This window comes from Talpa occidentalis, unplaced genomic scaffold, assembly GCF_014898055.3.
Source record: "Talpa occidentalis isolate TD23 unplaced genomic scaffold, MPIMG_talOcc4v2.1 talOcc4.10, whole genome shotgun sequence".
In the NCBI taxonomy this organism is placed as follows: Eukaryota; Metazoa; Chordata; class Mammalia; order Eulipotyphla; family Talpidae; genus Talpa; species Talpa occidentalis.
This window is the reverse complement of record NW_023600993.1, coordinates 90,843,991-90,863,320: the sequence shown is the minus strand read 5'-3', so window position 1 is coordinate 90,863,320 and position 19,330 is coordinate 90,843,991. Positions and strand designations below refer to the sequence as shown.

General features: G+C 58.2%; 1 protein-coding gene across 2 annotated transcripts; it reads right to left on the bottom strand.

Moving 5' to 3' along the window:
• Positions 1-435: 435 nt before the first annotated feature.
• Positions 436-18,281, bottom strand: HSPA12B (heat shock protein family A (Hsp70) member 12B). 2 transcript variants are annotated; one of them, XM_037498368.1, is made up of 13 exons: positions 18,182-18,281; positions 13,599-13,660; positions 11,608-11,705; positions 10,440-10,564; positions 7,301-7,487; positions 6,874-6,978; positions 6,422-6,538; positions 4,392-4,566; positions 3,451-3,537; positions 2,936-3,040; positions 2,572-2,830; positions 2,019-2,122; positions 436-1,120 (listed from the first exon to the last, which is right to left on the bottom strand). In XM_037498368.1, the coding sequence occupies exons 2-13, from the start codon at positions 13,639-13,641 to the stop codon at positions 465-467; spliced, it is 2,061 nt and encodes a 686-aa protein (XP_037354265.1). In that variant the 5' UTR covers positions 13,642-13,660; positions 18,182-18,281; the 3' UTR covers positions 436-464. The 2 variants fall into 2 exon arrangements, with proteins under 2 accessions (XP_037354265.1, XP_037354281.1); XM_037498384.1 differs by having other exon boundaries at positions 7,301-7,403.
• Between the last annotated feature and the right edge of the window lie 1,049 nt (positions 18,282-19,330).

The following is a 19,330-nucleotide window of genomic DNA, read 5'->3' as shown; positions in this document are numbered from 1 at the left end:
TTTTACAATGAACAGCCCCTACGGGGGTGGTGGGCACCACACCCAGGAAGGCGCCGCCACCATTCCTCCGGGGTCAGCCTCCAGCCCTTTCTCGGCTCCGGGCACGGGGCCGCCCCGCCCCACCTCGGGCCTGAGCCTCCCGGTCAGCGCTCTCGGGCGAGCGTCCCTCCTCCCGCCGCCGCGGCCGCGCCCCGCTCGGGCCTCCCACTGCCGCCCCCACCCGCCCCCGCCTCAGCTGAGCTGTCTCGGGCCCCGCGCCCCGTGGGCGCGCCGTCTCCCCGCCCGCGGTCCTCGGCGGGGCCCCACGGCCCACACAGCCGGAGCGTCCGCGCCCACCCTCCCGACCTGGCGTTCCGGGCTAGAGGGCGGGGAAAGGGGCGCCGGCCTCGGATTCCCCCGTCCGGCGCGCCCCCCGGACTCGGGGGGCCGGGCCGGCCGAGGGGCTGACGCCGCGGCGCGCGCCCTCAGTTGGAAAGAAAGTCGATGGTGGCGCGCACCGAGCGGTTGGTGCTCACGTCCACGGCGGTCACCTTAATCTCGGTGTCGCCGAACTGCATGGCGGCGCGGATCTCCCGGCGCCCGGGGGGCGCGCCCGCGCTCTCGGGGCCCCCCTCGGCCGGCTGCAGCTCGAGGCTGAGCGCGCCGCACTTGCGCACGCCCGGGTCGGTGATGAAGCGCGCGTCCTCGGCGGCGCAGCAGTACAGGTTGATGAGCACGCGCCGCTGGCCGGGGCGCGCGGGGCAGTAGCTGCGCCGCACCTCCTCGCCCAGGGCCACCGACTGCTCGGCCGCCACGAAGCGCTCGAAGACGTCGGTGCACCAGCGGCGGCCGTCGCGCACCAGCAGCTTGTCCGGCGGGTGGCGCCCGGCCACGAAGCGGTTGAGCACGCCCACGCCGTAGGTGAGCGGCGAGCGGCGCACCCGCACCACGCCCGGGGCCTGCCCGAAGAGCACGGCGCCCTTGAGGATGGTCAGGCCCACGTCGTGCGGGACCACCACGCGCAGGCCGCGGGCGCCCAGGGCCGCCTGCACCGCGTGCTGCAGCACCGCCGACTCAGCGAAGCCGCCCACCAGGAACAGCAGCTTCACACCCTGCACCTCCGGCCTCTCTAGCAGAGCCTCTGCGGGAGGGGGGGGTAGGGGGTACGGAGGGGCGGGGAGGGGAGAGAGCACCGGCCGCTGAGACCACTCCTCCACGGCCCGTGCCCGCCTGGCAACTATAAACTAGCCGATTCGTTGGCAAAACCACAGCCGGGTCCAATGAAGACACTGAGTACTTTCATTGAGGGCTCCTGGCACACTTCACGGGCTCTGCCTTCCCGGTATTTACACACACTCCCTTCCCTCCCATCACGACGTGGAGGGCCTGAGATAAAGCTCTACATTTGTAGATATTAAGCGCTCACTACCATGCAAGTCATTGTGCCCACTCCCTAGATACTCAAGCTCATTAAAATCCTTGACCTTGATGAGTTGGCAACCCAGTACTATCACCCCATTTTAGACACAAGGAACTGAGGCACCAGAGCTTCTTTAACTTAAGATTACACATCATCAGGCCTCCCTGTTGGTGCAGGGGTTAAAGGCAGTGCTATCAAGCTATTAGCAGTGGCCTATTGTAGCATGAATTGGATCCCCGGCCAGGGAGCTGACCCATGTGGCACAGCAGACCTCTCCTGTCTTGCCCACTGCTCCCCTCAGCAGTGTATTTCGATAGATCCACCTGTTCTGTTCCCCACTCTGTCTCTGGTGAATCCTCTCACCCTCCCACCTCTGCACCTCTGGCCTACACCCCAGGCCATACACCCTTGTATGCATAAATAAATTTTAAAAAATTACACATCCCCCCTCCCAGCTCTTAATCACCACTGCACTGCACTGCATCCTCCAGGTTCCGGACAATTCAGGGTCACTTTCCCATGTGAGGATATGTAATTTCCAAGCACTAATAGGAGAAATTATTCCTGCATCTGGGTGTGTATGTGGGGGTGAATGGAGGACCCAAGCTCAGGGACTCACCTATGTGCTGAATGATCCCGTTGACGGTGGGCTGAAAGAGCTCGTTCATGGCCTCACTAGTCATCCTGAGCATCCCCTGGGAGGACCACTTCACATAATTCACGCTGTAAGTGTAGGGGGGCAGAGGCCCAGGTGTCAGGGACCTACCCCTGCCTCCAGGGCTGCATATTGGGTGTGATCCCAGCCCCCCTGCAGGGGCCTGAGCCGCTGGCCTGCTTCAGTTCCAGGCGGGAGTCCCAAGGGAGAAGCCCTTTGTCTCCAGGCAGGAGCCAAGAGCATTGGTTGGCATAGTTGCATTGTGTGTGCGGGACAGAGAGGTGTTGGTCCTTCCCCAGGGGCCTGCCTGGGCTTCAGATTCCAGCCGCAGTGCTCATGGGCCTCCCCCTGCCATCGGCCTCCCCCTGCCATCGGGTCTGGCAGTGTGAGCCCAGAGGGGTGGTGGATGAGGTTGGGGATGGATCAGGTGAATAACCTCGACCCCTTGGGGCCCACTCCCTCCCTTGCAGAGGCATTCCCCATCAGCAAACTGGCACATGGAGGTCCCCAGCCCCACCTGCTCCTGCGCAGGGCCGTCTCCACGTTGTGGCCTCGCTGCTTGCGGTAGAAGTCGATGAAGGAGAAGGGCAGAGAGATGTTGAGCCCCCCCACGCGGTGTGGGGCTGCCGTGCGTTTGCGGGCCTCGAAGGCGATAGTCAGATCCACCCAGGCTGCTGGCCGTTGCCTCTTGAAAGTGGCAATGAAATCCTCCCCGAAGATGCGGCCCAGCAGCTGCTCGAAGGCCAGGTCCACCCCCACAGCACCATAGGGGCCACCTGGGTGGGAGGGTGCGAAGGGGGAAGTCAGCACCAAACCTGCGGCCAGGGGACGTCCACGAGGCCAGGGCACGCTGGTTACCCGCAGCCTTGCCCACTACTCACCAGATGCCTTGTAGAGTTCCTTGAGGGTGCCATGGGGCTGCTCCAGCTGGTGCACTGTCAGGTCCACTGTGCCTCCCCCACAGTCTGCCACCATGTAGCGGTCTCCTAGGCGGTGAGTGTGAGTACACCAGTTGCCTGCCTGGCACTTTCAGCCTGTGCCCCCTCAGACTCACCCAGCCTCCAGCCCTGCCCCAGGTCCCAGCTGCCTGCCTGCCAGGGTGTGGGGTGAGGCGCTTCAGGCTTCAGCCCAGGCCACTGGGTGAATGTGGGGGAAAATGGTTCCAGCGGGCTCTGCAATTCCCTCTGTGGAGAATCCCCAGGAGGAAAGGGCGGCAGGACATCGGCTACGAGTGAGTGGCAGCGCAGGTGACGGTGAAGGTACCGCTACATGCGGTGGGTGGAGGAGGGGACCAGTTTTCTAGGGGCTGGTACCGGTTTCAACATCCCCTTCCCCGGGATCAGTATACGGTGTCCCGCAAGGTCCAAGAAATATCCCTCCATCTCTGACTGCCCACCTGCTTGCATCTCTGCCCACAGCTCTCCGACACCTGACTCCACCAGGAATGTACGGCTGTGGCGGGACCTTCGCAGCTGTTCTCGCGCTGGGGGGCACAGCAGGACAATCAGGTTAGAAGGAGGTGCCTCAGCTACCACGTTCAACCCCCACCCCCTGCCAATGCCCTCTGTGAGCACCTGGAGTTGCCAGTGTTCCTGAAACTTCTGCTCCACTTCTAATTGGAGAGAGCAATGCTGAACCCCAAAGGCTCCAAAGAAACTATAGGAGGTAATCTCAGGTGCTAGAGGAGGTATTTCTGGCTCAGGTCAGGGCAAAATCAGGTCAGGAGGGTCTGGAGCTGTGTGTGTGTGTGTGTGTGTGTGTGTGTGTGTGTGTGTTTCTAGGGGGATCTGGCGGAGCTTGGGACTTGGCACTTCTCCCTGTTGTGGAGATGGCATCTGGATGGGTGACCGAAGTTGATCATAGCTGTTTCAGTGCCTGGACTGACTGAGGCAGGTGCTTAGGGCTGATTGAGGGGACAGCTGATGTGCCAGGAGGGGGGGGTCAGCTGATCCAGTGGCTGTTTAAGGAAAGTTCCTCAAGCTGCCACCTTGGGCTGAGTGGGGACTGACTCCCACCTTTGTCCATACCAAGCACCTCCACTTAGGCTGGGCTGTGTCTTCTGCTCTCCACTCCCACTCAGGGCTCCCCACCTCAGAGAGTGCTCCCTGGGGCAGGGTGACATCTCTGCCCTCAGTCTGGGTTCCCCCAGGTTAGGGGCTCCTCCCTCACACTGAACTCCACCAGGGATATTTCTGCCCTCTCAGATTGGGTTCCTGCAGGGTTAGGGGTGCTTGCCTTTATGCTGGGTGTAGCTAAGCCGGTGACCTCAGTGACACTTTGACCTTCCAGGGTAACTGCCTCCAAGCCCAACAGTGGGCACCCCCGGGGGTGGCTCACCCTGGCGGAAGCTGGAGTCGATGGAGCGACGCTCACCCAGGCGCCCGTGACCCGGGGCCCGGGTGCTCAAGTCCAGGAGCTGGTGCAGGCGCAGCTTTCGGCAGTAGACAGAGGCAGCCTCGGGCTCCAGGGCGATGAGTAGTTGCTCTGCATCTTCTCTTGACACCAGGCCAGCCTGAAGATGGCGGGCAGGACCAGGGGGCAGCATGAGCTATCACACCTAAGAGGGCACCCAAGGGCAGGGATCCGGGGCCTGTGGGGCTCCTACCTCCTCCCCAAAACACCCCACCGTGCAAAGCCTCCTAGGCCCCTCTATGCTACACAAATTTGAAGCTGCTTCAGCCACCCTGTGACCAGGTACACAGTCATGGCCAGGGACACCATAAGTTGCCCAGGAGGAAGAGACTTCAGAGTGAAAACCTAGAGTGTCTGGGATCTGCCCTCCTGAGCTGCCCAAGGGGCTACAGCAAGGTCCCCTTCATGGGTTTGGGGCTGCCAGCTGAGCACTGGCTGGAACTTCAGTGCTGCACACGCGTGTGCATGTGTGTGCGTGTGTAATAGCTAGGCCACTAATCAGAGGAGAGATGCCGGATCCCCTCTGCCTTACTGAACCCTCTTCCTCCACCAGACAGGTGTCAGACAGTGGCCACAGACTTCCCCTCACAGGAGAACTCTGTTGCAGGGAATGTGATATCCAAGGAAGGAAATGTATCAGTAAAATTCCAGGCACCAAGACAGGCCAGTTGGGGGAGAAAAACTCTTGGGAGCTGTTAACTTCCTGCATCAGGATAGGGGATCCACATGGGAAATACTACATGGTTTCGTGGGATTCCCCAGATTCTGACCAGATGGGGGATGGGGAGGGGATGGGCATGGAGACTTCCTGCCCAGGGCCAGCCCTTCCTGAGCTGGCAGCCAGGGAACAGCGTGGGAGGAAGTTGAGTGGGTAAACTGGCAGGGGGCACTAGGGGGCAGTACTGTTTGTTCTGACTGGGTCCGCTTTCATCCTGGTCTCTGCAGGGGAGTTGCCCACTCTGTTCAGGATTAGCTCCTTCCAGTGACAAGTGAAGGGACTGGGGCATGCCTGGCTCACAGGTGTATGTGTGTGTGTGGGGGGCCCTGATGTCCTCCCACAGGGCCCAGAGATCCCTTGTGGAGGTCCTAGGGTCTTCCCAAAGGCCCCAGGGGCAAGGCCAAACAATGAGTTTTTCTCTGGTAGTCTGCATCCACCACCCAGCCCCTGTCCATCTCCACTGGAGAGGGAGGTGCCCGTGATGCCCACTCCTTTCTCTAGACCTTTAGGCATCTCTAATGACAGGAAGATCAACAAACACTGTCCAAAATCACCCCCTTTCATAGTCTTATTTTTCTGCTCAAAAACCTACAGTGGTTGGGGCCATTGTGGTGGTGGGTTCTGGAAAATACTGATACCAGCTGAAGTGGTGTTTTGGTGCCCTGCCCAGCTATTGTGAGTGTTGGCTGCTACAGGCTCACAGCCTCCTCCTTTGCAGAAGTGCCCTCAGCTGAGTAGTGACTGCCCCACTTGCTGAGCGGCCCTCCCTGCCAGCAGTCATTGACAGACTGATACAGATGCACAAAAGGCCTGCCGCTTACCCCATCCTGCCAACTCCGGGGTACAATTCTCCCCCCAGAGCTCTCCATGAGATCAGGCGGAGGCTAGAGTCCAGCTGAGACCACATCCCCTTAGCTCTTTCTCTTGTCCTGCTTCCCACACTCCCCTTTCTCCTAATAGCCCTTCTTCAATCCACCACAAGCACAGGAATACAGATCCTAGGCTCTGCTTCTAGAAAACTTGACTTAGGACACTGCTAAGCTGGCCAAGGCTCGACCTCTTGTCCCTCTGTCCTCTTCCTGCAGGTTCTACAACCCCCCAAAATGCCCAGCAGGGGAAGGCCCGAGGCCTTCACACAGTGGCTCTGTGGTCCCAAGGGTGATGGGGTGAATGAAGGCATGGGTCTCCCCCTGTGCCTTCCAGAGCCACACCCGCTGCTCTGGCTGCCCATACTCACCAGGTAGGCAGCCTCCCGCATGAACTGCTTGGCCGGCTGTTTCCAGATGGCAGGCACCGTCAGCACCCAGCGCACAGCGTCCTTCCCCGGCAGCGATGGGCACTGCTCTCTCAGCTCCTGGGGCAGGAATGGGTGATGTGGGGAACAACTAGTTTGGGATGGGGGGGTGCCTTCAGCTCCATGGGAGCTGGAGGAACTAATCAAGTCTCAGGAAGGATTTCCCAACTGAGTTGAAAGAATCTGTGATTGCCCCCCTTTTTGCCCCCCAGTATACCATGTATGTCTTGGTGCAGGCCCTTCCAGATAGGAAGGGAAGGGACTGGGGCAGGTGACCTTTGACTTCTGACCATGGCTACCCATAGAATGAAAGGAGGTGGGATGAGAAGGTGGGTGGAGCAGAAAGGAGAGAGTATGGGGCGTCCCCCAGAAGGTAGGGATGGGCCACAGCGCACCTGAAGGGCGTGCTCCTTGAAGAAGTGCAGGGCATGGGCGAATATCTCCAGGGCAGGCATTTTCTTTCCATTTACAGCCTCTAGCTGGGTCTTCAAGGTGAGATCCTGGCAGGGACACAGGGCTGCTCTGCAGGAGGCCACAGCATTGCCCCCACGTCTTTCATAAAAGCACCTCATTTCTTGGTGTTTGAGCAACGCTCCATTGTATCAGTTCGGCTCCCAGCACCAGCCACCCCCTCCAGCCCCAACCCTTCGTAGCTCCGCCCCCGCCCCTGCGAGCTCCGCCCACAACCGGGGCAATCTCTCCTTTAGCCCCGCCCAGGCCCCGCCCAGGCCCCGCCCCGCCTACCTTCTCGTTTCCCACCCTCCTTTAGCCCCGCCCCCGCCCCGGTCCCGCCCAGCCGGCTGGAGCCCGCATGGGGCTTACAGTGGCGCTGTGAATCTTCATCTTGAACTTCTCGAAGTAGAGCCAGTCGCGTGCCTCCTCAGGGTCCAGATCGTGGTAGTAATCCCGGGCCGTGTAGCCAAAGCTGTGAAAGGCACCCTCCGGCGTCAGCAGCAAGCAGGTAGGGGTCTTCTGGTGGGCTACACCTGGGTCCCCGCCCTCCCATTTCCTGCGGGGACACAGTGCTGTCAGTGCGGTCAGCTGCACCCCTCGCCCCGTGGGGCTGGCCCTGCAGCTGGGACCAGCTGGCTCTGTGACCTTGTGCAGACCACTTAGCTTCCCAGCTTCTTCTTCCCGCCTGTAAAATGGAAGGAGTAATAGCACCTACCTCTAAGGGCTGTCGTGAAGATGGTGCTTGGTATCCACGTAAGTCTCCAGCAATGCTGCTCATGGGATCTTCCCCATCCATGGGGCCCCTGACATCCTCAGAACTACTGCCCTCCCGTGAGGTCACCAACCTTACCTCTCTGCACCCATAAAAGCAGCAGCAAGCCATCATCCATCTGCCTGGTCCAGTCTCCTGGTGTGTTTCTCCAGGACCCTAGCAGAGGCCTTTTTCCAGGCAGCCAAGCTCCTTTCAAGGCTTTTCAAGACCATTCCTATCTGATCCACCTTGGCACTACACCCCAGTTGACTACATTTCAGGCAGGGTCCCAAAACCTAAATGAGATTTCAAACTTCCCAATTCCAAAGGCACCATTGGAATCTCCTCCACCATCGGAATCTTCTACTTAGAACCCCTGCCCAGTTCATTAGCTTGGCATATCCTTCCCTTCCTCTGCCTTCTCTGATACCCTAACCCCTCTAGGCCAAGTTCACCACTACAGCCTTTTGGGGAAGAAGCTGAGAATCCGGCAGCAGGAACAGCATGTGCAAAGGCTCAGAGGTATGAAAGAGCAAGTAGAAGAGCCATTGGTTGGCTCCATATGCAGCAGGAGAAAACACAGTAATGTGAATGTTAGGTAAGGAAGAGCATCACCTGCCATATCAGAATTCTATCTTGTTGCATTTTAAATCAGAGAGTGAAGAGGTAGGACCACAATTGCTTTTAGAAAGATCACTAGTCCCCAGGTAGCAAAAGACTGGAGGCGAGGGAGGATGGAGAAGGAAAACCCGGGAGGAGCACATTGCAGCCATCTGGGGTGCAATGAGGGGGGCTGAACATCGGGGTGGTGGCCGTGGGGAGGGGTGGACGGATATTCCACAGATATTACGGAGACACAGAAATGACAGGGCTTGGTGGCTGGTAGGGGCTGACAGGGAGGGCTTGGGAAAAGGCCAGGATGTTCCTCAGTACTTCCTGTGATTACCACCTCCCCAGGTAGAGACAGTGTCCCTTTATGTGTCCTCGGCCCGAGCATGGGCCCAGCATGGCCTCAGCAGTATGCGCAGAGGAGTGTACTAGCTGGGATGCCCTGTAGCTCTGAGGGGGCCAGTGGTGCCCAGAGCCTTTGTGGCCTCATGCAGGGAAGAGAGTAAGGAGAGGATGGTCCAGGCTCACACAGGTCAAGTCCCTTCTAGCTTTGGGTCACTTAACTTCTGTGTGTCCCCCCAGCCATCGGGAAGCCGTTCTGACTACCCAAGCTAGAGACAGGGTTGGAGCTGTGTGTGGGGGGGGGGGGGGGGGGGGGGCGGGAGGGCGCAGGGCGGGGGTGTCTTCTATAGCGCCACCTACAGGCCACAGCCACACTAAACTACTTTCAAGAGATCAGGGTTTGCGGTCTGGAGGGGAGTGTCAAATATTTTGTTTAAACAAAACTTGGGGACATCAGAATGGATTTTTTTAACATCTGTCTGTGTGGCTTGTCAACTCAGTTAACCCTCTGATGCTTCATTCCCTTGTTTTTCATTTGAGATGGTGGACTTAGGAATCTGCCTCTAGGAATCTACCCCATAGAAATGCCAGCACAAGTACTCAAAGAAGGACATTCCTGCAGTGTGTTGTGTAACAGTGAAAAATCAGAGGAAAAAGAAAACTCTCAAACTATCAATAGCACAATGGATGCATTAGGACATCTATACTGTGGAATAATACTATGCAACAATTAAAAGAAAGTGGTGGCTCTCTATGTATTGACATGGCAATCTATAAAACAGTGTTGAAAGTTTAAAATAAGGCAAGAGGGGGCCTCCCCTGGTGGTGCAGCGGTTAAACGCTGGGCTGCGGGCAGCCTCGCAGCGCCGGTTCATTCCCTGGCCGCCGGCGAGTGTCCCACAAAAAAAAAATAATAAATAAGGCAAGTTATATGATATCATATATATGCGCACGTACGTGTGTATATGTATAATATATCCCAGAAAAAGACTTCTGTATGTTCCTATTATATTATATCTCAATAAAATAATTTAATTTTTGTTTTTTTTTTTTTTTTTTAAAGATTTATTTATTTATTTATACAAGCACTGGGTACAGTCAGAAGCGCAGGAGGGTGAGAGAATTCACCAGAGCCAGAGCGGGGAGCAGAGCAGGCAGAAGGACCAAGGTACACTGCTGAGGGGAGCAGTGGGCGGCAGAAGGGGTCTGCGCGCCGTGTGGGACCCTCCTCCGGTGGCCGGGGAGCAGCCGGGAATTGCTCCAGAGGCTGCGGGCAGCTTCGCAGCGGCTGCGCCACCGAGGCCCAAAGATCATTTATACAAGCACTGGTACAGTCAGAAGCGCGGGAGGGTGAGAGAATTCACCAGAGCCAGAGCAGGGAGCAGAGCAGGCAGAAGGACCGAAGTACACTGCTGAGGGGAGCAGCGGGCGCAGGAGAGGTCTGCGCGCCATGTGGACCCTCCTCCGGTGGCCGGGGAGCAGCCGGGGATCGAACTGGTGCTGCAGAGGCTGTAGGCAGCTTCGCAGCCCAGCGCTCAACCGCTGCACCACCTGGGAGGCCCTTGTTTTATTTTTTCAAGAAAAGGTTTTAAATTAAAAACAAAGCCCAACATTTCCGGGGGAGGACAGGGAGCTGCTCCCATTGAGGCTGGGGCCCAGGTCCCTGACCCATCCTTTGACCTTCTGCCCCATCAGGGAGCCCTCCCGCCAGATAGAGGTAGGAGTCTTGGTCCATCTTAGGGAATGAGGACCGCCCCCACTGCCGGCCCCCAAACATACACACTCTCCCAGTGCAGACAGCCTCACCTCATCATGTGGATGGCCTCAGGGTCGCTGGCAAAGCTGAAGGCATAGCCACTGGATGTGGTACCAAAGTCGATGGCTACCACCACGGAGAAAGGAGCCTGCTGGGGGGTTCGGGCCTCAGGCTTCTGCAAGGGCAAGATCTATGGTCAGGGAACAGCTCGCAGGGCAGGCTGCGGGAGCCCCTTCTGCTGGCTGTGGCTCAGCCCAGTCCACCCCACGCGCTGGCTGTCTGCTAGGCTGCCCCCATCCCCTCTTAGGCTAAGCCTGGAGATGCCAACTGTTCAGAAGGCCCAAGGCCTCTTGGGTAGCCCCATGCAGGTTTTGGCTCCAGCTCCCGCTTTCCTGCTCCTGCTTCTCTACCTACCGTCTGCCTAGACTGCCTCCGCCCCACCCACAAATCACTCCAATCGACTGCCTAGCACCAGCCAGCGTCCAGCTGGGAGCAATTGTGCGTCTTTTGCAGCTTCCTAGCACATGGACCTGCGTATACTTGACCCTTTCACTCTCTGCGGTCAGTGACATAACCAGACCCTGTCTGGCTCTGTGGCAGAGCAGAGAGGCCCAGGCACAAGCCCACAGTGGCCCCTGCTTTCTCCAGGTCAGGCCTGGGATCCCTGAGAACAAGAGGGTCAGCAGGTTGGATCTCTCGGATGAAGTTCATCCTAGGTGGGGTCACCCAAGGCTATGTTTTGGGTATTTCAAACTTACAGTTTCCAATTTTTTTTTTCTTTGGCAACACACCTCCTCTTCCACAGACAAATCTTATATTATGGGAGTCGACAGGAAGGGGAGCAACTCTGGAAAGTCCAGTGCTCCTAGAGCCTAGAAAAACTACTGGCTCAGCTGTACACTTGCCCCGGACAGGCCAGCTGCAATACTCCCTCCTGCCATCCTGGGGGAGGTTTCTGAGCATTGGTTACCTGAGCTCACCTCAGTAGAACTGTTACCTAGTTTGGGTGTTGGTTACCTCAACAGAACTGTCCTCCCTACTCTCCAGGGCCACCGACAGCTAACGCTTCCTGGGAAGCATGACCACAGGTGCAGGAGGAGGGGCATGGTGGTGCTCCTGCCCTGCCCAGGCCCTGCCAGGGGTCTGCCTGACAGCCGGCCTTGCTCTCTGGACCTACCACCACGTCACCCACAACTCTGATCCCTGCTCTGGGCTTACTGGAGATTGCGAAGGTGTGAGGGGGGCAATGCCACAGCTTTCCTGGGTCCTCGGGGAGCCGGGAGGGCTGGGTACTGGGGAGCGCTCTGGGCTGGAGCCTGGAAAGAGAGGACAAGTCACTCTGGCACAGCAGGGAGCTGGCGGCCAAGTCCCAGGTTGGCACTGGGAAGTTCCCCATCAACCCTTGCTCCATCAGGCAAGGGCACCCTGCTGGGGGGAGGGGCATGAGGGGAAAGAGAAGGAAGAGGGTGTTGGAAAGGGGTGGACTGAAGGTCAGTTGTCAGGAAGAGACAATCTATACCTGGAGGGTGACCCACGTCTCATCTGGGAACTCACGGTCTCGCCCCCAGCATCCCTCAGATACACTGGGGGAGGGGAGAGACAGAGAACCATTGTGGGGTGTGGGGGAGACTGAGTTCAGAGAAAGAAAAGCAGGAGAGATGGGGCCCGGTGAGTTCCTGGGGTGGGGGTGGGAGGCTGGAGAAACCAGAAAAGCTGGGGGAACCACAGCCTAACCTCATGGGAGGTGGGGCTGCTCCCCTCCCCTCTAAAATTCACTCACATGTTTTTTTTTTTTTAAAGAGGCATGTATTTTTATTTATTTATTTTAAAGATTTATTTATTTATACAAGCAGTGGGTACAGTCAGAAGTGCGGGAGGGTGAGAGAATTCACCAGAGCCAGAGCGGGGAGCAGAGCAGGCAGAAGGACCGAAGTACACTGCTGAGGGCAGCGGGCGGCAGGAGAGGTCTACATGCCATGCGGGAGCAGCAGGAAGGAGAAGTACACTGCTGAGGGGAGCAGCGGGCGGCAGGAGAGGTCTACATGCCATGCGGGACCCTCCTCCGGTGGCCGGGGGAGCAGCCGGGGATCGAACCGGTGCTGCAGAGGCTGCGGGCAGCTTCACAACCCAGCGCTCAACCGCTGCGCCACCGGGAGGCCCCACTCACATGTTTCTAATTAGGACCTGAGGGAGCTGACCCCTTCCCTCCTCCCAAGGGCCACAGACAGGCCCAGCTGGCTGTCTGGTAAGTATGGCGGGGAGAGAGGGCGGCACCTCCCCCAGCCCTGAGCAGAGGGGTGTCCACCACACTAGGAAACTGGATTCTGAGTTCCCCTCCCCCACAGCACACACACCTGGAGCCAACATTCGGGGGTCAGAGGCCCCCTGATACCCTCTCTAGGCACAGGACTGAGCAGGATCATTGGCGGAAGAAAGCAGGACAGCCCCAGAAGGCAGCCCAGGCCCGGCTGGAGGCTCAGGCAGCTCAGGTATAGGCTGGGTTCCAGTGACCACCCTGGTTTTTGCCTCTGCAGATTTTACTGGGGCTGCCCTGAGATTCAGCAGGAGACAGAATGGGGGCCAGCGTGAAGATCCATGAATAAATTGAACAGACCAATGGTTTCAGGCTGAGCCAGAACCGGGTCTATCATCCTCAGTAGCTGCCTTGTCCTGTGGCCCTACACAGGTCTAGTCCCCCAGGCCTGGGGGAACCCTGGAACATATGTGGGGATCGGGGCATTATGGGAGCTTTAGGAAGTGCTGGAGGAACAGGGGATGGTGGTCACATTCCCAGACAGCCAGTGCAGGCTTGGGCGCTGACTCCGGTTCCAGATTGAAGGGCCAAGCTGGTGTGGCTTGAGCCTGGGAAGGGAGGCAGGAAGGAAGGGCCCAGCCCGCCAGGTCTTTGTGAATGGACTTCCTGAGGAGTGTCCCTCCTGCCTCCTGGCCTCCCACCCCCGCAGAGAACCCAGAGCCTGCTCCCAGACCAGGCCACAGGCAGACACGCACACATGCGCACACACACATGCACACACGCACACACACGCATGTGTGCGCGTGCACACACACTCTCGTAGAGATCTCACCCACAGACAGACAACATGTACACAGAGGTTGTGCACACAGGGTCCTGTGCACACAGTCCCTCCCTGCACACCGATCACTTACACACACTCAGGAGGTTCTGTGAATGGCGGGGGGTGTCTTACCGATGTACAGTCCCTGCAGGCCCACCTCTGGGACAGCCAGCATCTTTGCAGGCCCTGCGGCTCTGAACGGGAACAGACAAGCAGAACAGCATTTATTTGTTCCTTTGTTCCCTCACTGAATGTTTATTTACTTACTTTTGGCTGGAGTCCTTTGAAGCAAATCCCAGACATTGTTGTTTCACCTATAAATTCTTCAGTCTGCCTCTCTAACACATAAAGCCTTAGAGAGCACTGCCAACACCGTCATCACGTTACCAGAACGAACCCTGATTCCTTCATCTCATCTAAGGTGCAAGTCCCACAGTCCCTGCCTGTCTCAAAGATATTTTTGTTTCATTGTTGTGTTGGAATCAGGGTGCTCCTACCTGTTTTCAGGTGCCCTCTCTGTGCCAAGTGCTCGGGGACACCCCCACCCAAAGAGACACTGTGCCTGACCAGGGACCCACAGCCAGGCAGGGTGCCCAGCAGCATCAGGGAGTCACACAGGTCAACTTGAGGTTACAAGTGGAGGTCTCGGCTGGGTACAGCTGGGCAGAAAGGGGAGCAGGGCGAGGCGGCCAAGGGGCCGGGGTGGGCTCACCCTCAGGGAGACCCTGGTGGTCTATTTTGGATTTGGATTTAAATGAAGGGCAACAGCAAGTCTTGAAAGGTTTGAAGTGGCAGAATGGGGGCGAGGATGTGGCTAAATTTACATTTTTGAAATTGCATTTTGAAAAGTCCCTCTGGCTGCATGGAGAGGGGATGCAGAGGGACAAGAGGGAAGCAGGAGGCTGTCAGGGCCCCAGGGACAGATGGTGGCGGCAGCTGTGTGCCTTGAGATCGAAGCGCAGACGTTAAAGAGACAGGTTAAAACCGACAGGGCTGATGTGCGGACTGGGTGTGGGGGGTTAGGGAGAAGATCTGAAGGTTTTGCCACTGGTTCACGCTGGGAGAAGGACAGTGCCACAGACAACACTGGAGGAGGGTGGGCAGGCGGAGGACGAGGGGGCAGAGCTCTGGTGCAGTTTCCAAGCTGTGGAGAGAATGTACCAGGGAGCCAGGTGATACGTGATCTAGAGGTCAGAGAGGGCTCCAAGGTGCAGCAATGCGCTGGGGGTCACTGTCAAGGATGGCTTGGCAGAGGGCAGAGTGGAGGAAGGGCCAGGAGGAGAGAGCTGACCCGAGGAAGGACACCGGGGCTCTGCTGTGATCCCATGAAGATCATGAGAGACGGACGTGAAGCTCGATGCCTGGGAGAGGTTGTTCTGTGAGACTGGAAACACCACATTTCAATGGAATGATGGTGATGGGAGTTGGGGAGGCTTAGGGGAGTTGGTGCAGAGGAGAGGACAGAGCTAGCACATCTGAGGAGGGTGCTGAGATGGGCAGCTGGTGGGCGGGCAGTAGCTGGAGGACTAGGAAGCTTGAGGGGGGCGAGGAGGGCTTTTGCTTTCTTTGCTAAGATGAGGGGAGCTTGAGCTTGTGTCTGTGAAGTTCTGGGGGGCAGACTAGAGGCAGCTAGAGGGCAGCTTTGTCCTCAGGGTGGTCTCAAGATGACAGCGCTGGCATCCCCTGGGGGCCTGCTAGAAATGCAGACCTTCAGGTCCACGCTACTGTCCTTAGCTGTGGACCTTGGTGGCCCCCTAAACAACAGTGGGGCCTGCCCACAGCCCACTCCCTCTTGTGGCCAGTGACCCAGTCAGGAAGTTTTGTTAAAACACAGGCAGATAGAAATGGGCACTGACACACACACACACACACGTTCACGCACACACAACCCAGCTCCTTTATGGAAAGACACTAGACATGTCCTTTGCAGAATATTCCCAAGCGGCCAGCACCATGGAGCTTTCCAGACATACTGTCCTGTCATTTTAGGTGTACAATTGGGTGCCCAGGAATCAGAATCAGGAGAAAAATAGAGGCTGGTTGTAAGCACTCACACAGCAGCCAGGTGATGCTGAGAAAAGGCAAAGCAAATGAGAGGCAGGGACAGAAACCAGTGCAGGGTGACCGAGGGGTGTGCTGGAGGCGGTTCCTCCCAGAAAGCAAGCCCCGATTGTGGAGGTCCCTTTCCAATTCCACACATAACCACATTGGTTGGTAGCTTGAAATCAGCCATGGTGGGAGTATTTACACCACAGACATTGGCAAGCGCTGTAAGTCAGGGTTTTCTCCCTTGGGAGAGGGACTGCAAAGCACTTACTAGCACATCACTGGACAGAGGCCACAAGGGAAAAGCTGGCAGCCCTATTTGTACATTGTTTTGATTCTTCTGTAAACTAACTGAGCATTTCTTTGTGCCAGATTCTGCCCAAAGTGCCGGGGAAACACTTTGTTGAATGAATGAATGGCCATTCTGGAACAAGGCTATTTATTTTATCTAGAGGAGAAACCATTTAAAACCTCCAGGAAAAAGAGACTCAGGCGTCATCCCTCAAGCTGGATTCCATGTCCAAACAGTATGATATCATCTCCCCTGTCCTCTGGAGCTTGTCCAGCCTATCACACTCCCATATCTGAGTGTGTGACACACTGAGTGCCCCACTCTGAGGTCTCAGGGCTGCCAAGGGCCTATTACTGCTCCTGGTTGCAGGGTATCATGTCACCTCTCTGTGCCTCAGTGTCCTTTCCTTTAAAATGGGCCACACAGGGGACTGGTGAGAATCAACTCCAGGTGAGGAAGGTGGCTGACAAAGGTAGGGAGTTGTACTGGTATGAGCAGTGTTCCTGTCATCATGTGCATTTTGGAGTCATCAAGACTTTTACTGTAGTCATTCTGCGTTCCTAAGGGAGGGAGGGAGGACCTGGAGCCATTTATATTAACAGAGGATCCTACTGATTCCCTGAGACGTGGAGCTAGAAGAGGGTGGCAGCCATGCAGGCATGTACACATCGCCAGATAAGTCTTTGGGGGCCCCCTCTCCCCATGCATAAACACCCAGATACCCAAAAACACTGAAGGAGATTGCTAATCATGGGGCTCAGGACAACCTCAGCTCCCAAAAGCTACATCTGGGCAGAGACTACAGCTGGAAACGGGGGAGGTAGACCACCCCTGCCCCATTTCAATTTGGTGATGTTTATGGGTTTCAGAATAATTGGGTGGAGTAGTTCGATTTACACAGAAAGTAACTTCATTTCCTGGCTACAAGCACATGCTAAACCCTGGCCCTGATATGACCTCAATCCTCCCCCCAGATAGACCCTTATCCCTGCCCATGAACTGACCCCTAGTCCTTGGTCTCTCACTGACCTCTAATCTTCAGTTTCATCCTGACCCTTGGCCCTGATCTCTGCCCAAGAGGGATGGCCTATCAGTCACTGGGGACCAGGAAGGGTGTGACTGAGTAGGGATTGGAAACTGAAGACTCTCCAGCGTGCCCCTACACTCACAGGAACCCAGGACTTTTTGCCCAATGGAGAGGGTTGGAGGCATTAGAATTGGCATTAACCCCAGAGTCCTGGGGGGCCTGCGGTATTGCTGGATTTCAGTGCTTCACACATACCTGTTCTCTGCCCATGAGGACAAAGACCCAGACTGCCTCCTCTCTCCCAAGGGACAAAATCCTTTCGCTGGGACCCTGCCTCTTCCATCCACTCTAGGTCCTGCCCTCAGTGGGCAGAGAGGCCCCAGATACTTTTTCCAAGCCACAGATCAGGCCACCCAGGGCCCAAGGGACAGATCCAAAACCCCAAGGGCTGCTCCAGCCTGTCTCTGGAGAGCAGCCCCCGGGAAGAGGGGCTCGTGGGTGGCTGTGGAATGGCTGGCACAGGCTGTGCTGGGGCAGGGGTGAGAGAAATGGCCTTCCAGAGCCCCTCCCTGTGTTCAAATTTTCTTTCCATACATCCTGCCCCACCCGGTGGGTGCTCCTCATGGGAGCAGCCAGTTCACAAACAACCTCTGTCCCACAGAGCCCAGGGCCTGGAGCCCCTCCCCACCCTCTGCTCCCAGCCCCCCTTCACCTCCCTTACCTTCTGGGGTTCCAGGGCTGCCTTTGCTCTCAGAGGGAGTCCATGATTTAGAGTTCCCTCCCTCCGCAAGCTTGCTTCACAAACAGGCTCCACTGCCCATGGGGAAGCCCAGATCTCCCCCACCTGGACCCCCCAAGTTGGCCTCACAGAGGGAAAGCAGAGGTCCCTGGTTACACAGCCAGAACTGTGGTACCCCAGTCACCCTCATAGCTTCCTGGAGCACAGGCCCTGGGGTCCCCACTGCCAACAGGAGCTCCGCAACACGCACTCAATCCCAGGTCTCCCAGCCACCCTGTCCTCCACGGACTGGCTCCCTGGAGCGGCCCCCAGCCTTTCATCATGCCCCCACCCCCTGGCACACAGGAGTCTCTCCAACCCCCACGCTCACTAGAGCATGTGTGGGGTCCCGAGTCCCGGATGGGAACCCACAGTCGCTGCCCCAATTGCCTTCCAGAGCCCACAATCCTGCTGGTGAGAGGGGCTCGCTGACCTGTCCCCAACCTGGCCCCCAGGGTCAGGAAGTTTGCGTTGGGGTCTCAGCCCACAGCCCAGGGCGGCAAAGTCTCCACGCCCTTCTCCTCTCGGGGAGCCCTGCAACCGCCTTCCCCGTTCCCCCCTCCAGGACTCACCTCCGCCCTCCCGACAGCTGGACCTCTGTCCAGTCGCTGAGATCCCGGGCCCACGGCCGTGCCCTGCGCGGTGGCCGCAGCCCTCGACGTGCGCCCAGCCCCGCGGCCTCCGGCAGCCGCCCCGCGCCGCCCACCCCGCTCGCCGCCCCCTCCCCCCGGCCGGATGGCCGCGCGCTCCCGGCCCAGATGTGCGAGGCCGGGGCGGGGCCTGGCGGCGCGGGCCTCCGCGGAGGGGCCCGGTCTGGCCCCGCGTCCAGGGCCCCTCCCTGCGCCCCTCCTGCGTCTCGCGGCCAGGCCCCCACCGCCGCGCCTCCCCCGCCCCGCGAGCAGCCCGGGGGTGGGGGCTGGAGGAGGGCGCGGAGGGGAGGTGGAGGGAGGCGAAGAGGCATTCCAGACCGCTCGTCGGCCTCCCGCGGCCCTGCGGCGGCTGGGCTCCCCCGCCCTAACAGGCTCCAGTTGGGGGCTCAACCTGGGCCAGCCCGTCTGCGAGCTCCCCGTCGCTGCGGGAGAGGGTGCCCTTCTAGACCCCTGCAGTGCACACCTCAGACTGCCACGTCCCTAGACCCAGGCCACCCCCGCCCTAGCCCGGTCCCCTAGGGTCAGAGAGAAGAGGCCAAATCAAGGGTGAGGGAAAAGGCAGGCACCCGGGCCCAGGCTGGGGTCTGGCTGAAGTCTGGAGCAGTGAGGGACGGGTTCTTCCATGTGGGGAGGTGGGGGGAGCTGTTCCACTCCCACAAGGGGCTCATTCAACGCATTATACCTTGTCTGGGAGCATCCAGCCCCTCACGACCTTCTCCCAGTCCTACCTTTTGGAGATGCTGGGTGGTGACCTCCTAACCTGGCTTGCAGGACAGAGACTGTGTTCTCTTCGGCCCCTCTAAAGAAGTTGACTTACTGTTCTGGTAGGGCCTGGACAAAGCCTGACAGAAAGCCTTCTCCTCTGCCCACTGTGCCCCCACAGAGCCTTAGGCTGGGCAGGGGTGGACTAGGGACTAAGGGCTGCTGCTCAGCCCAAGTTTCTTTGTACTAGGGGCCGGGCCTGTCTGCTCCCCTAGCCCTGTTCGTTCTCAGATAAGGTCCCCATAGTTCTTTGAGCACCAAGTGTCATCCTCAACCTTTGCAGGGGCTGTTTTCCCCTCCTGGAAACAG

Bases quoted from the DNA above. Each gene is read 5' to 3' on its own strand.
- HSPA12B (XM_037498368.1), bottom strand. From the start codon at position 13,641: ATGCTGGCTGTCCCAGAGGTGGGCCTGCAGGGACTGTACATCG. The intron at 11,706-13,598 runs GTAAGACACCCC...CTCTCTTTCCAG, and splicing joins CCTGCAGGGACTGTACATCG to GCTCCAGCCCAGAGCGCTCC. The intron at 4,567-6,421 runs GTGAGTATGGGC...CGCCATCTTCAG, and splicing joins TGCGGGAGGCTGCCTACCTG to GCTGGCCTGGTGTCAAGAGA.